Raw genomic sequence first — 20407 nt, forward strand, 5'->3', positions numbered from 1 at the left:
AATCAAGAATTCAGCCAGGCAGTGGTGGCGCACACCTTTAATCCCAGCACTTGGGAGGCAGAGGCAGGCGGATTTCTGAGTTTGAGGCCAGCCTCAGAGTGAGTTCCAGGACAGCCAGGGCTACACAGAGAAACCCTGTCTTGGGAAGAAAAAAAAAAAAAAAAAAAGAGAGTCACTTCTATTTCCAACACCACCCACCCTTTCTAAGCAGTGATAACAGGCTAACCACACCAATAATCAAATCATTCTTTTCGCTTAGCTCTTCATATTATAGATAGCAAGTAAAAAAACAGCTTTGGCCCTGGTTAAAAGTGGCTCCTGTTTATTGGCTATTTTTCCTCAGGATTTCAATACTCATTCTAGAATTTACATTTACTTGGTAACCATTTGAAATCACCACCAATACAAATGATGGGATTGGCTGAGAGTTGGGTGGGGAATCTTGAGCACAGACATAATGGCAAACAATGTAGTAAAATTAGCTACAGTTCAGACAAAAACAAAAAACCAGATGCTCAAACATCATGAAATCAAGTTATAATTTCTGTAAGGCACAACTGTGGAGTAATTTTAATTCAGAACATGGCTGCTCTGCCAAGAGATCACATCCAAAGACCTTCTAGGTCTCTGTGATCTGGCTGGAACACAGACATGCCTTTAATCCCAGAGACATAGATAAGCAGATCTCTGGATTCAAGGCCAGCCTGATACACAGCAAACTTCAGGTAACGAGAAGCTTAAATCCAGACGTGGGGGTATAGACTCTTAATCCCAGCACTCAGGAGAGAGAGGCATGCAGATTTCTGAGTGCTAGTTAGCTCTCTTTAGTCATTTCGGTTGAGTCAGTTCAAAGGCAGGCAGTGGAGCTGAGTTGGTGGAATTCAGAGGCAGTTTTACTGGGAGAGGTTTCCAGAGACAGGTGAAAACAGAATGAGCCAGAGAATGAAAAGGAGCCTGAAGTTTGGAACAGATTGCTAGAGTTAGCAGAGCAATTCAAGCAGAGCAGAGAGTAAAGCCAGAGTTCACAAGGAGCTAGAAGGGGTGAGCACAAAGTCTCGGAGGTGAATACCTTCTAAGCTTAGGTTAGCAGAGGGAGGCAGGAAGCCTGAGAACAATTAAGCCAGACGACTAAAAGTTACTCTTACACACAACCAAAAACCCTGGTACAATTTAATGAACATGTAAGGGAATCATCAACTGGAGGAGGTTCAAGTTCTTAAAATATATTCCTGTTTAGACAGACACATTGTATAAGATGTTGTGTCCCTTCCCGGTGCACATCCTATGCTGCACAGTGGTGAGTGGATCCCGGCCAAGAGAATACTCCAGTCTCAAAGACGTCAATGTCCATTCTTTCCCTCTTGTGCTATAAATACCTGTGGTAAATCCATATTGAAAGTAACAGTGTGGTTTGATTTAAAGAAACAGGACGTCTGAAAGGTACTGTGCTCAAGGACCTACTCCAAAAGCAACATTCTACACACATAAAGCTAATTCACATTTGAAACTTCATTGGACTTGGTTTAGGGATATTTGGGACTTAAACAACTTAAAATCTTTACACTTTGTAATTTTCAAAACCCACTCCAAATTGTTGCTTTCTCCCAAAAGTATTCTAATTTAACCTTTTGAAAGGCAGGGTCTCTCTGTAGCTTTGGCTGTTCTTGAACAAGTTCTTTATACCAGACTGGCCTCGAACTCAAGAAAAGATCCTCCTGCCTCTGGTTCCTGAGTGCTGGAAATAAAGGTGTGCTTCATAACTACTTGGCAAAAGGCAGGCTTTATTTTTCCATTATTTCTACTTTACTGGCTGACACACTGACAAGCAGTTCCTTTTCCTTTTTTTTTGGTGACAAGTTCTATTATGCAGCTCTGGCTGTCTTAGAACACACTATATAAACCAGTCTGCCTCTGTCTCCCGAGTGCCAGGATTAAGTGTATACCACCATGCCCAGCTGACAAGCAGTTTCTTTATATTCACTGAACTGTGTCCAGCAAACTAAGAAAAACAAACTGACATTTCTTGGACCCTGTTGAGGACCAAAGGCAGAGCTGGAAGGGAAGAACTCATGAAATCACATCCATCTTTCAGATCTGGCAGTGTCTGCCATGTTCCTCAGGTCATGGGCAATCACAGATTGAATGTTTGCCTCCCAGTTCTTCTAAGTATGCCACACAGTAATTCATAATCTCACTGCGGCTCAAGTCAGAGTCAGCAGGGCAGAGCTGGCTCACAGCAGCCACTGCTCATGGTTTCTGCAGCAACACCAGGAGGTGAAACATCTGCGAGAGGGTGACGATGCCTCTTCTCCACCAACTAGGGACCTGCAACGATTGCTACCTTGTACTTCTGTAGAGTTCTAAATGACCTACTACTTTTCCTTTTCTTTCTTATTCTATAGCCCTGGCTAGTGTAGAACTCACTGTACTTAAAACTTCTGCCTCTGATTCCCAAGTGCTAGGATTTAGTGTGTGTGCCAAAACACCAGGCAGACTTCCAACTTTTTTCATTCCGTTACCTTTGTTAAAATATAATGAAGGCAGTGAGAAATAGCTTAAAAAATATTAAACACTTGAGTTAAAAAATCTAATAACGAAGAAGTGCAACTTTGAGGAGTCAGAAAGAAACATAAATCAAGTTTTAATACAAAATGTAAACAAACAGTACAGAAGAATGGAGTTACTTGCAATTCTTGTGAAACAAAGCTTTACATTAAAACATCTACTTTTCCTTAAATAGATGACTCTTATTTCATTGACTCACAAACTGTAGAATAGGTGACTCTTATTTCATTAACTCACAAACTGTAGAATAGGTGACTCTTATTTCATTGACTCACAAACTGTAGAATAGGTGACTCTTATTTCATTGACTCACAAACTGTAGAATAGGTGACTCTTATTTCATTGACTCACAAACTGTAGAATAGGTGACTCTTATTTCATTGACTCACAAACTATAGGTTTTTAATTTGTGGGTAGAGTGCTAGTTTCTCTTATATCCTTAATTTTTTAAAAAAACATTTTAATTACTTGTATTTGTGTTTTGAGTATTTTCCAGAACGGATGTCTGTATACCACATGTGTACAATGCAGTAACGTCCAGAAGAGGACATTACAGATGGCTGTGAGCCACCATGTAGTGCTGAGAACTGAACCTGGGTCTTCTGGAAGAGTAGCCAAGATTCTTAACCGTTGAGCCATCTTTCCACCCCCTCCCTTATGGTCTTCTGAGTTTTTGTCTAAATCTATGGTTAAAACATATCAAATTCTTCAAATAAGTACAGAAGAGCCAAACGAATCAATTAAATTATATATTTAAAAGTTTCAAAACATCAGAAGATGACAGGCAGCTATTCACAGGTACAGACTGCCCATTTTTGAGGTCTCCAACAGACAAACACTGTACAAAGAACACAAATTACTCAAAACAGTCACCTCTCAGTATCCTCATGACTCCTTACTATTGATAACACAGTTAATGAAAAGTAGTTAACTGGAAGGAAAATCAAAATTGTATAATGTATTCTTGGATTCTATCATTTACATTGTAAATTTCTGAAGGGTTGGTGTACACTCAATTTTAAATCACAAGTATCTCAAGTCTTTTACAAAGACTAAAAGTTAAGAAATATTGTGCTTTTTTTTTCATTATAACAATAACCAAATAAAATTTTTACATGATAATCTTCATGTTTGGCAAAATGAAAATGTGTGAAATTAACTATTTACTTAATTAACCTTGTAACCATTACTGAAATCTTAGCTCACACTCACATTGAGATGGAAATTCAAGAAACAAGCACAGCAACACATTCAAACAACATAACTGGTCAAGATATGTTATTTAACATTAAGTGAAGAGACCAAAAAGTAGGTAGTATAAACCAGAGAAAGTATTTTCAGAAATTGGATGTTGTACCTATAGCCGTACCACCTGCACGTGTATGTCTCCTCTGACCTTGGAAGCTAAGCAGGGCCAAGCCTGGTTAGCACTTGGGATAAGGGGTTTTGTAAGAAAACCTTTTCTTTTCCTAAGATGCCTTTTGAGGTAACCCTCATACCCACACAGTCTGTAACTGGACAGTACATCTCACTTCTAGTTACTAGAAGACATTTCTTTAAGAGACTGGAGCAAAGGGGAACAGAGGCTACAAACTTCCTAGGTTTGCTCAATGCCCCCTTTAACAGGACAAGTGATGAGTTTAAGTTAAATTGCAGATTCTTAAACCAAAATAAAGAACAAAGGATAGTGAAGATAAACACTATTTTTAGAAAACCTTTTTGTCCTTTAAAATATATTATTCTCCTTCTAGCAGGAGTTTACAGAGTCCACCTAAGACCTTTGTAAGAACACAGAACCCAATGGGGGCAGGGAGGGGGCACAGCACCATAGTTTCAGACATACAAAACATTCAGCACTGACTAGAATAAGACCAAGCTGCCCAACAGACAGGGACAAGTCCCAACATGGAGGAAATATATTATCTATTTGAATAGAAGAAAAGTGGAAGATACGTTTAGGTGAGAATGAAGAAGGAAGTGCTAACTCCTTGTACTACAAGGAAGGAATGGGATTTCTTTATCAAAAAGCAGAAAGAAAATGCAAGCTTCCAAATGGATTTCTGATGCTCAAACTCTATCATACGCTGCTGGTAACAGTAAATATATATATATATATATCTATATTCATATATGTATATCAAAAAAGGAAAAATAATCTATAGAACAGTCAGTAGTCAGAGACATTTAGAAAAAAGTAAAAACAAGTCTTTCTTTTTAAAAACGGATTTACTAGAACAGCCTCACACCCAGAGGACCTACAGCCCCACATCCTCTGATGAAGCCATGGTGTTATTCATTAACATCTGCTGGGGCCATGTTGGAAACTACAGGCATTGGGGTTAGGGCTGCAAGGCAAAAGCTGTTATCTGCCAGTCTTGCTCATGGCCATGCGTGAAGCATGGTGGAGTCTGGAATACTTGTGAATGAGGGTTTCCCAGATAAGCATGCATCACCGAGGCTCAGTAAAACATTCTCATTAGTCATCCCTACTCCCTCCAGAAACCTGGATCCGTGTACCTACCTTTCTTTTCTAAAACACAGACCCAGTTGTACTTCTCAAACCAATGGCCTACTTGCCTTGAAGTAAGAAAAAAACAAAACAAACCAACCAACCAAACAAAAAAACCCCCTTCTTCCCAGAATCCAGTCTAATCAGATGTTCTAACCTGCTTGACATCCTCCTGAGGAAAGTGAGGGGATCTTTTGGAGGATTTTCTTATTGGTCTAAATAAGCACAAGCAGCTGAGGTCATAGACTGCACTGCCACTCCAAGACTTCTAGAAGGGATAACTTTGGCCTGCTTCTCTTAACTGGATCAGTAGGGCATAAATGTCAGTAATTACAAAGTTGTGCTCTGACTCCTGTCCAATTATCCTAACTAACGATATTCAAACAGTCAGGGCCTTCCAATGGCACCACCTGTAGGTTGTAACCGTCTACAACAAGTATCAGTTGGCTGAAAGCCACTTCTTATATGCCCCACTAAGCACATCAATGTATTATGCCAAACAACCTCCTGAGAGTTCCATTAGAACCTGACCTGAATTCAGCAAACCACACTCAAAGGAATCAAGAGTTGAAATACTTGGCTGCTGCACCAAAGAAGACATCCTCTGCACAGATGATAAGAGAATGGAGCCCACACAATCCATGCAGAGAGGAAGCCAGCACTAAGAGGACTTTTTCTGAAGTCCATTCATCTTTGGAAACAACATTCTGAGTGGTCAGAACCACTCTGCTTGATGAGTAAGGTCTCAATGTGGTCCACTTCCCCCCATGTTCAAGCTAACCAGACATCTGCTAACTGGTCTCTTTAAGATCCTCCATTGGTAGTTTGTAGCTCATTAGGAAGGGAGGAGGTGGTGCTTGGCCTGGGCTATCTGGCCCCTGCTTCTTTGCACAGTTTATACAGATGTAATCTTCATTTTCAGCCATTTCTGCGGATACACCAACACAAACTTGATGAAACCACTCATCACAGCCACCATCACACTGTACCCAGTCTACCTGTAGGAGATAAAGATTGGGAAATGTTTAGCATCATAACAATAAGGCCAGAATAAAAGCAAACCAGAGAACTTTCTTGGAATTAGAAGAGCAAACAACTGGGATATCCAGAGATAGATATGACTTCTTATGGGGTTATTTTTCAAAGAAAGAAGCTGAGAAGTTAATACCCCCAAATTATATTTTACCATAGTGTGTCCACAAAATTAGGCCTCTTAGGTACTCCATTCCCTCATGAATACCTGGGGTTCCTTGTGAGGCAGAAACATGATTGGGGAATACTTAACAAAAAAGAAACTTCTAATAGAGCAGCCAAGTAGTTTTAGCTAATATTAACAATTTCTAGGCTCTAAAATAATGCAATTAACAATCAAGAAAGGAAGAGGACAATAATGTGAGGCAATCCTGTGGATTAGCTTTATTTCAAAGAGATAAGCCAAAGTACTAAGAGCATTAAATACCTTTTTAGAAAAGCAGTCACATAGGCCACTTTTAAAACTACTATTTTTTATTCTTCTCTTCTTCCGTTACAAATACAACTCCCTATAAAAAGTTAGCAAATATCAGAGGTCAAATCTTACAAGTTAACCAATTACAACAGTCAAAGACACAGGTCAATAGATTAACTCTGGGGTTTAAAATTAGTCTGAGAAAGTGACAGGTGTCAGCGGCAGATGCCAGGCAAACACTGATCCTTCAGACCCTACAGTGACTAGGAGGGGCACAAAAGGGCTTTAGTTTGGTGACTTAAAACCTTGGCGCTAACAGTAAAGTAGGAAAGTAGTGCAACTTCAGGCTTTTCTGTTCAGAAGGCGACCTTATACTTAATGTCATATCAGACAAGATCTATCAATACAATAACAAGGGCTACGGGCATCCCCCTTCACAATAAAAAGGCTGGTTACTGTGGTAGCAATACAGGAAGGCACTTAAAATCATAAGTTTTATTACACCTTGGAGCAAAGAATTATGAAGGGATCAAAGAAATCCCTTAACATAGCCAGAAGGACAAAGGAGGCCTTGGCTAGGTAAATACGTTTTATTTAGGGAAAGTGAGTGGCTTTAAAATGCTTCCATAGCTTATAAAACAAGTCATGTCAGTAAGTTTTGGGTTTATAATAGAGGATGGAAAAATTATAAAATATTGCGATTTGGCTTTTATTATCTTTTATCATTTCTATTCTAAGCATTCTTAAATATTTGTATTGTTCTTAAATATCTGTTCATCCCTTTAGGTGTTCCCTCCTAAGCATACAGTCTTACTGTGTAGCCTAGGTTAGCCTCATCTTCATCTTTCAATACAGCACTCTGCCAGGCTCAGACTTGAGATCCTCCTGTCTCAGCCTCCAGAGTGTTGGGATCACTGTGGCAAAATTGTGAGTTTATTAAGCAAAGGAAAGTACATATTCCAAGAACTAAGCGTGGACTTTAAGACATTCTAGATGATCCCTATGTATTTCAGATCACTGCTGTCTGTGATATTGCTTCCTGTAAATTCAGAGCAACTTAATTATTCCCAACTAAACTCAATTCCATGTTTTGCCTCAAAAGAAAGCAAAAGTATAGTTATGAAACTGATAACAGCCAGGCAGTAGTTAGTAGTGCTCACCTTTAGTCTCAGCACTCAGGAGGCAGAGGCAGGCAGATCTCTGATTTCAAGGCCAGCCTGGTCTACAGAGTGAGTTCCAGGACACCCAGGGCTACATAGGAAAACCCTGTCTCAAACAAAATAGAACATCCCCCATCCTGCTCAAAGAAATAAAGAAAAGATCCTGCTGTAACCAGAAAAAACTAGGATATAACAGGCTGTAGAATAAGGTAACCATAAAGGAGCTGTGGGAAAGTGAACACTTACAAATGCTAACAAGAGAGTGCTCTGGGTATTTGGAGTCTGTAAGGGAATTAGAAAAATGACCAGTTGGGCTGGCAAGATGGCTCAGTGGTTAAGAGCGCCAACGGCTCTTCTGAAGGTCCTGAGTTCAAATCCCAGCAACCACATGGTGGCTCACAACCATCCGTAATGAAATCTGATGCCCTCTTCTGGAGTGTCTGAAAACAGCTACAGTGTAATTACATATAATAAATAAATCTTAAAAAAAAAAAAAAGAAAAATGACCAGCTTTTCATGGGATTTGAAATCCTACGCTGTTTTATAATGACAGCCTAGCCAACAGACTCCTTCATTGCTATCTCTAACCCTATTAAATGGATCAAGTCTTCATTTATGCTAGTCAATAGTAAAAAAAATGTTACCAGGAGAATGACAGTGGTTAAGAGCACTGACTGCGGGCTGGTGAGATGGCTCAGTGGGTAAGAGCACCCGACTGCTCTTCCGAAGGTCCAGAGTTCAAATCCCAGCATCCACATGGTGGCTCACAACCATCCGTAACGAGATCTGGCTCCCTCTTCTGGAGTGTCTGAAGACAGCTACAGTGTACTTACATACAATAAATAATAAATAAATCTTTAAAAAAAAAAAAAAAAAAAGAGCACTGACTGCTCTTCTGAAGGTTCTTAGTTCGAATCCCAGCAACCACATGGTGGCTCACAACCATCTGAAATGAGATCTGACACCCTCTTCTGGTGTGTCTGAAGACAGCTACAGTGTACTTACATATAATAAATAAATCTTAAAAAAAAAAAAAGTTACTAAATCAGATGTATCTGTTACCTACCAAAAAGAAAATTCTATGGTTTTTAAATCTATTTTTTTTCAATGTATACACTGGTTTCAAGTTTCTAAAAACTAAATCTATTATTTTCTTTCAAATAAGAAAGGCAGTATTGGATGGACCACAGGCCCCCCCCCCCCCAAATGGAGGAGCTAGAGAAAGTACCCAAGGAGCTAAAGGGATCTGCAACCCTATAGGTGCAACAACATTATGAACTAGCCAGTACCCCGGAGCTCTTGACTCTAGCTGCATATGTATAGAAAGATGGCCTAGTCGGCCATCACTGGAAAGAGAGGCCCATTGGACATGCAAACTTTATATGCCCCAGTACAGGGGAACGCCAGGGCCAAAAAAGTGGGAATGGGTGGGTAGGGGAGTGGGGAGGAGGGTATGGGGGACTTTTGGGATAGCATTGGAAATGTAATTGAGGAAAATACGTAATAAAAAAAAATATTAAAAAAATAAATAAAAGAAAAGCAGTATTAGCCGGGCAGTGGTGGTGCACGCCTTTAATCCCAGCTCTTGGGAGGCAAAGGCAGGCGGATTTCTAAGTTTGAGGCCAGCCTGGTCCACAGAGTGCATTCCAGGAGAGCCAGGGCTACACAGAGAAACCTTGTCTCGAAAAAACCAAAAAAAGAAAAAAGAAAAAAAAAAAAAAAAAAAAAAAAGAAAGACAGTATTTTTTTCTCTAGTGATCTTGATTAGAAGTAGCTTCCTAACCCAGCTCTTCCACTGTTTCTAAATAAATAAATAAATAAATAAATTTTTACATTTTTCCTGAGTTGGGTATTCATTTGTGCAGATTCTACTTCAGCCTTCTGGTTATATGACAACTTACCCTGATAATTCAAGTAAGGAAATTATATCCTTCATGTACCAATTTCTTTATTAACAATCAACCTGAATTCTACTTCTGTATGAAAAGCCTCATAGGAGCACAAATCAAACAATTCAGAATGTCAACTGAATCTACAGACAATTCTGAGAGGGAGGAAGTGACCTATATGATAACCTGAAAGTTCAAAAGCATAGAATCTGGCTAACTACATTCTAATAGTCACCTCCTGCCCTGCCCCTCCCCACCATTGATTAGGGAAAAGGACTTTGTTGTTTAAGAAATTACAAAAATAAGAATAAATTTCCCCCAAATGCAAGCATGATGGCAAGTGTCTCAATAACTATAAGGTGATAGATTAACTGGTAAGAAACTACTAAAATAGAACAAATGGGTTACTGTGTTCAGGTATAAGAGAAATGTCTGTTCAAAGAGAAATAGGGCCTCAGACATCTTGTGTTGGTAAGAACACTGCTGCCAAGCCTAACAACCTGAGCTGACTCCTAGGATCGACTCCACATGGTGGAAGGAGAGAACTATTGCTGACTAACACATGTACACCCTCCTCCACAAACACACACATTAATATATTGAGGTTGGGTGTCTATAATCTCAGTGCTAAGAATGCTTGCCTAGCATCTTAAAGGATCTAGGTTTTATCTCCAGCACAATCAAGACAGAGAAGAAAAGGAATGGAAATGTGAGGGAAACAGAGGAGCAGAAACAATGATAGCCTGGCCTTCTTTTGTTTTATCATTTCATATTTAGACTTAAGTTCCTGGCAACTTGTATTTTGTTGTATGCCTTACAGTGTAATACTGTTGGAAGAACCGAAGAAAACTAATATTTAGTGATAGTCTTAGCTTACTAGTTTTAATCAATTTATGTACTCTAAGCATTATGACTAACCATTCCAGTTTTCTTAGGGGCTTACCAGGATACAGGAGCAGACCTCAGGGAGAAAAAGCTTCTAGATTAAAACATTTCCAAACATACTTCTATCTTGTTTTAAAAGTTAATTTCAGCTCAAATTTCATAGCCAATGGAAGAAATAAGACTTTCAGAAACCTTCACCTTCCTCTGATGCTATCTTTCTTTACTATTTGTTAGCTATTTTGAAACTGAAGTTAGGTCCATTCAAGTAAACAATTTTAAAAATTGTCTCAATCTATTTTTAGAAAGAAATCATATCCATTATTTATAGGAGAAATGATGAAGGGGCATTCAGTATGATTTTTAAAGAACAGGATATTTTCCTTAAAAAGTGCTTTTTTCTTTTTCTTTTATTTCATGTATATGAATACACTGTAGCTGTCCTCAGACACACCAGAAGAGGGCATCAGATCCCATTACAGATGGTTGTGAGCCACCATGTGGTTGCTGGGAATTGAACTCAGGACCTCTGGAAGAGCAGTCAGTGCTCTTAACCACTGAGTCAATTCTCCAGGCTGAGAAAAAAAAGTGTTTTTCTTATTCTGAAGTTGTATATCAGACATCTGTTATATACTTAATTTACAAATTAAGAAAGTTAAAAAAACTTAAAAAAAAATAAAAAAAGACAGTTTCTCTTTATAGCCCTGGCTGTCTTAAAACTCCACTGTAGACCAGACTAGCCTCCAACTCACAGATTCACCTGCCTCTGCCTCACAGATGCTGGAAAGGTGTGTGCCACCACAGTCCAATGAAAAAATTTAATTCAGTAAACTAGTGCCAGAAAAAACAAAAACAAAAACAAAAACAAAACAAAACCCTGCAAAATAGCACTGGAGATGAAATATTTATAATCTGAAATAATCTGCATAGAATTAAACAAAGAAATAGAATATTAATTTTATTTTATGTAAGTTAATGTCAGGGAAAACCAGTGTTCACCTTTAAACATTTTTCCCAAAAGACGTAGCAAAATCTATGTTCTATCAAAATATACCCATATAAATATCAATTACGGTAGGAGCAAATCTCACCTCTACACTTTTCCTTTTACCAAGTGTTCTCACAGACTGTGTCCTCTTTTTTTCCTGAGTTAATTTATATTTAATTGTATAGTGAGTGGGGTGGTGGTGCATGCAGAAGGAAGAGGACGGGGACACATTGCTAGTACTGAAATTACTGAAAATCAGCTAAAGAGAAGATAGAAGGAGGATCTGATAGCACTGAGCTGCTGCCTTCACAGCCAAAGAAGAAAAGCTAACTTCCCATCAGCCTGTTTAGTTAATGAATGAAGAATGACCCACGAGCCAGGGACTTAGTAGAGAACCTGAATCTGGAACAGTCGGACACCAGGGCTGGCTTTTGGTTTTGCGGCTCTGCTACTAGTTAGCTCTGTAACTGCTCACCTCACCACCTGTGAATGTGAGAAGCTGGAACAAGAGACTTTTTGGTTCCTTTCAGGCTCTAAAAGTGTATTAAATTTATAATTCAGAAAGTAAGTGGGATACTACTTTCAAGAAATGGTGAAAATGCAGTTCTATTTATTCTTTATTTTCAAACTGAGGAGCTAGTAAGATTCTAAAGTATCAAATGGTGTGAGAATAAATTTAAAATTACAAATTGTGTGTAGCAGCAGGAGGTCTATTGGTATCAGATGTCTTCCTCTAATGCCCTGCACCCTAGTTTTCGAGAGGGTCTCTCACTGAACCTGGAGCTCAAGTGGCTGGACTGTGGCCAGCAAGTTAAGGCTGCTCCTGTCTCACATCTGTCCTCCCTCTCTTTCACCTCAATGCTGTTACAGCTCAGTGCTGTTATGCCCAGCTGTTACATAGGTTCTAATACTCAGGATCTTACAAGCAAGCTTCAACAACTGAGCCGTCTCCCTAGCACTTTAAAATTATCTATATTGGTTTTAAAATTTAGGTAGGTCAAGTTGGTCTCTAACTTGAAATCCTCATTTTCTCTGCCTCCCACGTGCTGAATTGTTTTGTATCACAATGGCTCCTTTCTAGTATTCTTAACAAGAAGAATAAAAGATGTCTTCAATCACTAAAGAATTGAGGTTTTATTTTCTCCAATAAAGTATGTCCATTTCTCCAGACACTAATGAAAGCATCACCTAAAAAATAGCCAACACTGAATTACTGTTCTTAAAATTTAAGGTTAGAAAGTTACTACATGAGCCGGCGGTGGTGGCGCATGCCTTTAATCCCAAAACTCAGGAGTGAGAGGCAGGTGGAATTCTCAATTTGAGGCCAGCCTGATCTACAGAGTGAGTTCTAAGACAGTCAGGGCTACAGAAAACAAAAAAGCTCAACTAACCAACCAACCAACCAACCAAATAAACAAGTTACTACATGTATTTGCAGTCACATAACAGTCCATATGTAGGGGTCAGAAGACAACTTGAGGAAACTAGCTTTCTACTTAAATCATGTGGTCCTGGGACTGGACTCAGGTTGTCAAACTTGGTAAAAGTACCTTTAACAACTGAGTGATCTACTAGCCTAGGCTGAAAAATTTTAACAATAACATTATGAGTCTGAATTATTTGCTTAAAAAATCATTTTCTATTTAAGAGAGTATCTTATTAAGTATACATTAAGAGAGCATCTTTTATCTAGAGCGTGGATAAGCTAAGGATGAACTATTCGGGTCAGAAGAGTATTCTGAAGACTGACCTGCATGCACACTATGCATGAGAAGTACAGCACTTGCCAGGGTGTCAAGTAAGTTTTCTCTGCTTCTGTATGTTTCTAGTAAATGACTTAAAAACTTCTTCCATTAACGCATATTTAAGGAGCTTAATAACAAGTTTGTAAAAATTGTATAAAAATATGTTTGACGTCCAAATTCTGTCATCACAACTATACTATTATCACATCATACACACATGTCTACGACCACTAGCTCTGGCCCTTCACAGCAGGCAGTGAACCCCTGCACCTCACCTTGTCCTTACACGGCCTTTGGCAGTTTTGGGCTGCACACACAGCATTCTCATCGTCAGACTCCTCTGCCCCCGACCAGTCATACTTTGAGGGGATATCCAGCACCTTCCTCTCCCGTTTCTTCTCCGTGCTCTCTTTCACAAGCTCCACTTTGGCGGCAGCAGCCTTTTCTTTCTTTTTCTTTCGCTCTTCTTCTTTTGCTAATTTCTTGGCCAATTTATTCAGCTCTTTTGATTTGTCCACATTTAATTTTAATTTCTTCTTTTTAGGTTTATCTATTTTCTTTAGCTCCTTGGTCTTCTGTTTTCCTTCTCCAAAAAGCTGTTCTACCTTTTCTAGCTTCCGTTTCCGTTTCTTCTCTGAAGAATCCTTTCCTTTCATTTTTAATGGTTTCTCTTCTATGCTATCATCCTTCAAAATATGAAATTAATCAAGTCAATGCAAAACTTAAAAATAGTGTCACTCTCTTATGTGAGGTATTTAAAACAAGAAAATTAGCAGACAATTATTTTTTTAATGGTTGAGATTTCCTGTTTGGGATGATTACAGAGTTGCGGGAAGCTAGGCATTGGTGGTACACATCTGTAATCCCAGTTCTTGGGAGGCAGTTGCAATGGGGTGGCTTCAAGTTCAAGGGTTGCCTGGTCTATATAGTGAGAGTGAATGAGTTCTAGGAATGTATTGTGGTGGTATTTGCATACAATATGATGTACATAATAGAACTGAACTGTTTACTCAAAAAAGGTAAGATGATAGCTCTTGTGTTGTAGCTACTGTACCAACATTTTTAATTTTGAGTTTTAATTTATTTATTTAAATGATTTATATACTTTTATTTTATGTGCATTGGTGTTTTGCCTGCATGTATGTCTGTGTGAGACTGTCTAATCCCCAAGAAGTGGAGTTACAGACAGTTGTAAGCTGTCATGTGGGTGCTTAGAAATGAATCTGGGTCCTCTGTAAGAGCAGCCAGTGTTCTTAACTGGTGAGCTGTCTTTCCATCCCCTAAAATTCTTTATATGACAAAATGTATTATTCTAAATACCATAGAACCAGATGGTAGGGTGCTTGCCCGTAACCCTAGCACTGGGGAGGTAGAGACAGGAGGATCAGAAGGTCAAGGTCACCCTTTGCTACTCAGAAAGTGTGAGGTTGAACTTGGCTTCCAAAGTCCCTGTCTCAAAGAAAAATAAATAATAAACTGGTTAAGCCAAGTGTAGTTGTGTTCATCTTTAATCTCCCAAGACTCTAGAAGCAGGAGGTGTTTCTCTTTGAGGTCAAGAGTAGAAAATAAAACCAAACCCTAAATTCAGAAATGGACTGCTCATGCCTGCAAACCTAGCATGATCAAAGAGGATCACAGACATAAAAACACCAATATGAAATGCACACTGCTGATGCAAATGTGGTATGTGACTGTAAAGTATCCTAATTCATCCAGTTCTGCTTTACCACCTCCTTGCCTTTCTTTACCTGTGGGCATGTTTGGAAGTGCCAGTGGTGTGTGTATACATGTGTTGATATCAGGTGTCTTCAACTCTCCACTCTAGAAATTGAGGTACAGTCTCTTAATGGACATGGAGCTCACTATTTTGGCTAGTGTGGCTAGCCAGTTTGCTCCAGAGATTCCCTGCCTCTGTCTTCCACCCACTGGGATTACAGGCAGGCCACCAAGAGCATCTCCTTTTTTTTTTTTCTTTCCCCGAGACAGGGTTTCTCTGTATAACTCTGGGTGTCCTGGAACTAACTTTGTAGACCAGGCTGGCCTCAAACTCAGAAATTCACCTGCCTCTGCCTCCTGAGTGCTGGGATCAAAGGCGTGCGCCACCACGCCCGGCTTTTTTTTTTTTTTGGGAGCATCTACTTTTAAAAAAAATGTATGTGCCAAACTCTGGTCCTCATATTTGCACAGAAGGCAATTCCCCAGCCCAGACTTTAAAAAATTTCAACATTTATCCAGTTATTTAAGGCAACTGTTATAAAACTGATTCTTTTTTAAAAAAAAGAGGCATTTTAAATGGTGTGTGTGGGTATATGCATGTGAGTGGAGGGGCTTTTGAAGTAGAGGAGGGCTTCAGACCCCAGAAACTGAAGTTACAGGTGGTTGTAAGCCACCTAATGTGGGTGCTGGGATCTGACCTGGAGCATATGGATAATCTTAACATCTCTCAACCCCTAAGCTGCTTTCTTGTTTTGTTTGTTTATGTATTTCTGAGAAAAGAGCTTGTGTAGTGGAGGCTAGCCTCAAAGTAGCCAAGGATGGTTTTGAATGCCTGATCTTGCCTCCACTTCCCATTTTAGGATTATAAGCCTGACCCATGCATGATACTTGGTTAAACTGTTTTTTAATCCTTCCTTCTCTCTAGCAGAAATAGAAGAATTATTACATAAAATTTCAATGAAGAAATAAGGAAACAAATATTTCTGCTTAAATGAGAGAACATGACTGCCAAACTACAACCCACTCTGCCATCCCATTGCCAGTATCATAGCACTAGTAAGGAACATGGACAGGTTAAAATCACTAATAAAGTCAGTATGAACTCCATACCTCCATGATATGTAAGAATCTGTCCTCTGAGGGTGGATGTGTGGCCTGCAAAATCCGCCAAATGTGTTGTGTCTCATCCAGAGACACTTCTAGGAGGTCTCCAACCATCATGAGTTCTTCCAACTGGGCTTTTGCTCCAGGAGACAATTCCAATACTGGAGGCTCCAAACTTCTGGGAACCAAAGGACTCTTCCGAGGCTGCTTTCTTGGAGTGCTAGAACCTTTCCCCAAGACATCAAGAAACAAAGCAAAGAACTGAAAGTGGTATACACATATTATGATAGTAAATGTTTAGAAAAAATTTACCTCTCCCCTTTATTGGAAATTTAGGTAACTGAATTATTATTTCAATACAAAAAAAGGTTTTTAAAATTGAATTAAATGGATAATATAATGATCCATAAAATTTCTAAAAGTTTATCATATCATAGAGAAAATAATCTCCATTTTCTAGGGATGTGAAATAAAGTATTACTTATTTTCTCTGGGTAGAAGAAAAGTAAACATCAGTGAGAAAGAATTCACCAAAAGAAAGAAGTTCCTAACAGTTAGAAATACCAAACACTCATACACATTAAAAAACAAATCACAAGACAAAAACAACAAAAAACTCAAGTATTAAAGTCTAACCAGGTAGAGTGGTACACTTGAAATCCTAGCACTTAGGAAGCTGATCCAAGAGGATTGTTTTAAGTCTGAAGCCAACAGAGGCTACACCAAGAGAATGAGGCCTACTAAAGCTACAGAATGAGACTGTCTCCACACCCACACGTGTGCGTAAAAACCCCAAGCAAACCAATAAACTCCACAAAATAAAAGAATATCTGAGTCCCGTATTGATATTAAGCATCAGTGAGTTCACTGACAGCTGGTACTGATCAAGAAGGTAAATGAAGGTCTAACAGAGATTGCACACAAATTATGACATGCAATCATGTGACCCCCAAAATATCCCTAGTTGGGACTCAATACGTCTATTATCTTTTCAGGTCATCATCTAATGATAGAAAATGAAAACAAATTTTGGCTTTTCCCAACCACAATAGTGTTTTCAAGTTCTCTCACTAGGTGGCAACCAGGTCATGTATTCAAGAGAGGTTGACAGTCTGGGTTAATATGATGTCTTTTCTATCTGTTTCAATTTACTTTCTAAATATATATTATTTTGTTTTTCTCAGGACTTAGGACCAAACTTAGGCCTTTCACTTGCTAGGCAAACATTACCACAGAACTCAATCTCCAAACCTTGTTTTCTGTTTTGTTTGCTTTTTATTTATGTTATGTGTGTGTTATGTGCAAGTGAGTACAGGCACATGTGTGCCACAGCATGTAGAGATCAGACGACAATGTTTCGAGAGTTTGTTGAGGGACCTGTTGTTTCTCCTGTTGTGCTACTTACTGCAGACAGGCTAGTCTGAGAATTCCCAGCCAAATCTGTCTCCACTTCCTACCTCTTGTACCAGTACCGAACTACATACACATGACACTGCATCTAACATTTTTATAAGGGTTCTGGAAATAAAACTTAGGTTGTCAGATTTACATGGCTGGTGTTGAACCATCTCCCAGGCCCACTTCTGTTTTTATGAAGACAGGATCTCAGGTAGCCTAGGTTGGCCTCCAATTTGCTATCTGATAGTCAGGAACTCCCGGGCTCTCCCGCCTACATCTCCAAGTGCTTAGATGACAAGCATGTACCACCTTGCCCAGATTGTGCCTTTTCAAGAGGTAATTAATACCTTGAGAACAACTCTTAGAAGCAGAAGAATATGCATGCTCTGCACAGAATGAAGGTGCTGTCCACATGTGAGTCACCACTTCCTCAGACTTGATGGGAATCTCTTCATCACAAAAGAGATTGGGTTCCAGACTACTAGAGGACTTCACGCTGGCTGTATCCTAAAGAACAAGAAGTTATCAGAACTGTAACCAGTTAGTCTACAAAAAGCTAAAAATGAAAGCTTTTGTGACCTAAGATACTAAAAACATGACATTAAAATTGACTCTAATATTATATAATACATAATCGCCACGGCAGGGGCACCTCACCACAAACATAAGATAATTATTTAAAGTTTCACTTTTTTTTTTCTTTAAGTTTTGAAAAACTGCCATTACCACATACTCGAGGCAAATATATGACTATTTCTCTTCCACCCTCAGTCCTTAAGTATCAACAGCAGCAGGTTTAAAAACAGAACTTACCAAATACAAATCCTTAGCCTGTCCCTATAATTACCTTCATGTCATAGCCGTATGTCTCCCGAATATCTTCATCAGAATCTGTTTCTTCATCATCATAGTCCATTGTTTGGTGGGGGGAAGATGATACACTGCTCACCACCCGGTTAAAAGCAGACTGCTGGAAACTAGGTAAGTGTCCCTAAACAGTAAGATGAACAGACAGACTAAAACATAGGCAATTGATGTATGCTTAACACAAACAAAATGCAAGTATTTTACTTAAAAAGCAGCTAACAGACTTCTTCAACAGAGCAGAAAATAAATATTCTACAGTCTACCTAAATATTTTCAGGTAGTATTTCACTAAAATTACTTGAATTTTTACTGAGAAGAAAAGCAAAGCTGTGTATGCAGAAGGAAGAAGATGCTATGGACCACAGAACTGCTGGCAAATGATAGTTGCTTTCCTACCCAAGTCAACAGGTTAAATACATTTAAGTGGGCTGGTGAGATGGCTCAGTGGTTAAGAGCGCTGACTGCTCTTCCAAAGGTCCCAAGTTCAAATCCCAGCAACCACATGGTGGCTCACAGTCATCCGTAACGAAGTCTGATGCCCTCTTCTGGAGTGTCTGAAGACAGCTACAGTGTACTTACATATAATAAATAAATCTTTAAAAAAAATAGGCTTTAAAAAAAAATACATTTAAGTTACGAGGTACACACTGACAGATGCTACCACATGAAACATAAGAAGGTAAATTAGAAGCTGACCTGTAAATCTGGATTGGCAGCTGCTTTTTGGAGTTCTGCACTGATAATCTTTTCAGTTTTTTCTCTAGCTGCTTGTTCCACCATACGTTGGCTTAACACAGAGAGTTTGGCCAGGGCAGAGGACAGTTCATCTGTGGCTAAAGCTTGTCGTGCTTTATCTTGCCAACTCATGGCACGTTCTGTCAAACACTGCAGTGCTTCTCCTTCTGGCAACCGTACAGGCAACTTCTGAAGGGATACCAGGAGTGACAGAATAGTCTCTAGCCTTGGCCTCCGAGATCTCATGCAAAGAGGGCAAAGGAATTTTACATCTTTAGCCTGCCAGCTGGACCCCTTTTTCTGGGAACTAGATTTAGGAAGGGGAACACAGCTGTTATGGAACCAGTCTTTGCAGAGCTCACACTGTAGCATAAACCCACTGGCTGTCTTGCGGCAAATACAAAATTTCACTTCTTCTATGCGCTCCACAATTGTCATCTTGGCTAGGTTGGCTGCTCTGAGGGAATGCATGGCTTCAATCTCCTTTTGCTCTCGTTCTTTGAAAACTGCCACCTGTACACAACAAGCATTTAATTAAAAGAAATCATTCTAAATCACCCACAAAATAGTAAATGCTTAAGCTGAGGAGTGTTTCTCCATGTTCCAGCATCATCGTAACCAAGTACTGCCCTTCTAAAGTACAGTGGCAATTTCCTAAAACGTGTGTTAGCACACAAACATTTCTCACCTATGAAATGGACATTATACCACAGTACTTTACGTAAGGTACAGTATAAAGAGTGTGTTTCTTGAGATCAAGTACCCTAGGTACCAAGCCCGGCTATTGGACTCACAGACCACTAATCAGTGGTACAAATTTTCCAGATTTCAGTATTTCTGAAAAGTGCAGGCACACCACCAACCACATTTTATTGTTTTAAGGATTAAATACAATTATACACCAAAGTGTGGGTGGGACCATCTCTGGGCTGGTAGTCTTGATTCTATAAGCAAGCAGGCTGAGCAAGCCAGGGGAGCCAAGCCAGTAAAGAACATCCCTCCATCTATGCATCAGCTCCTGCTTCCTGACCTGTCTGAGTTCCAGTCCTGACTTCCTTGGTGATGAACAGCAGTATGGAAGTGTAAGCCAAATAAAACCTTTCCTCCCCAATTTGCTTCTTGGTCATGATGTTTGTGTAGGAATAGAAACCCTGACTAAGACGCAATCCCACTAAAATCAGGACTAGACAAGGCTGCCCACTTTCTCCCTACCTACTCAATATAGTATTTATAGAGGAGACAGTGCGGAAAACCCTCAAAGATATGGGCACAGGGGGAAAATTCCTAACAGAACAGCAATGGCTTGTGCTGTAAGATTGAGAATCGACAAATGGGACCTCATAAAATTGCAGTTTCTATAAGGCAAAAGACACTGTCAATAAGACAAAAAGGTCACCAAGAG

The 20407-nt window shown here is 39.4% G+C and overlaps 1 protein-coding gene across 1 annotated transcript in view; it reads right to left on the bottom strand.

Moving 5' to 3' along the window:
- Window positions 1-2617: 2617 nt before the first annotated feature.
- Kdm5a (lysine demethylase 5A) overlaps window positions 2618-20407 on the bottom strand; it is a 73505-nt gene continuing 55715 nt past the window's right edge. The window contains exons 23-28 of the mRNA XM_085840018.1: window positions 18967-19518; window positions 18251-18394; window positions 17751-17910; window positions 16012-16232; window positions 13461-13871; window positions 2618-6072 (exon numbers count right to left, since the gene is read on the bottom strand). Of these exons, the coding sequence (XP_085696144.1) occupies window positions 5866-6072; window positions 13461-13871; window positions 16012-16232; window positions 17751-17910; window positions 18251-18394; window positions 18967-19518 (1695 nt within the window). The 3' untranslated portion in view covers window positions 2618-5865. The remainder of the gene's footprint in view (window positions 6073-13460; window positions 13872-16011; window positions 16233-17750; window positions 17911-18250; window positions 18395-18966; window positions 19519-20407) is intronic.

The sequence above is a fragment of the Mus caroli genome, unplaced genomic scaffold (genome assembly GCF_978045245.1).
Source record: "Mus caroli unplaced genomic scaffold, Mus_caroli_1 scaffold_7, whole genome shotgun sequence".
Taxonomy (NCBI): Eukaryota; Metazoa; Chordata; class Mammalia; order Rodentia; family Muridae; genus Mus; species Mus caroli.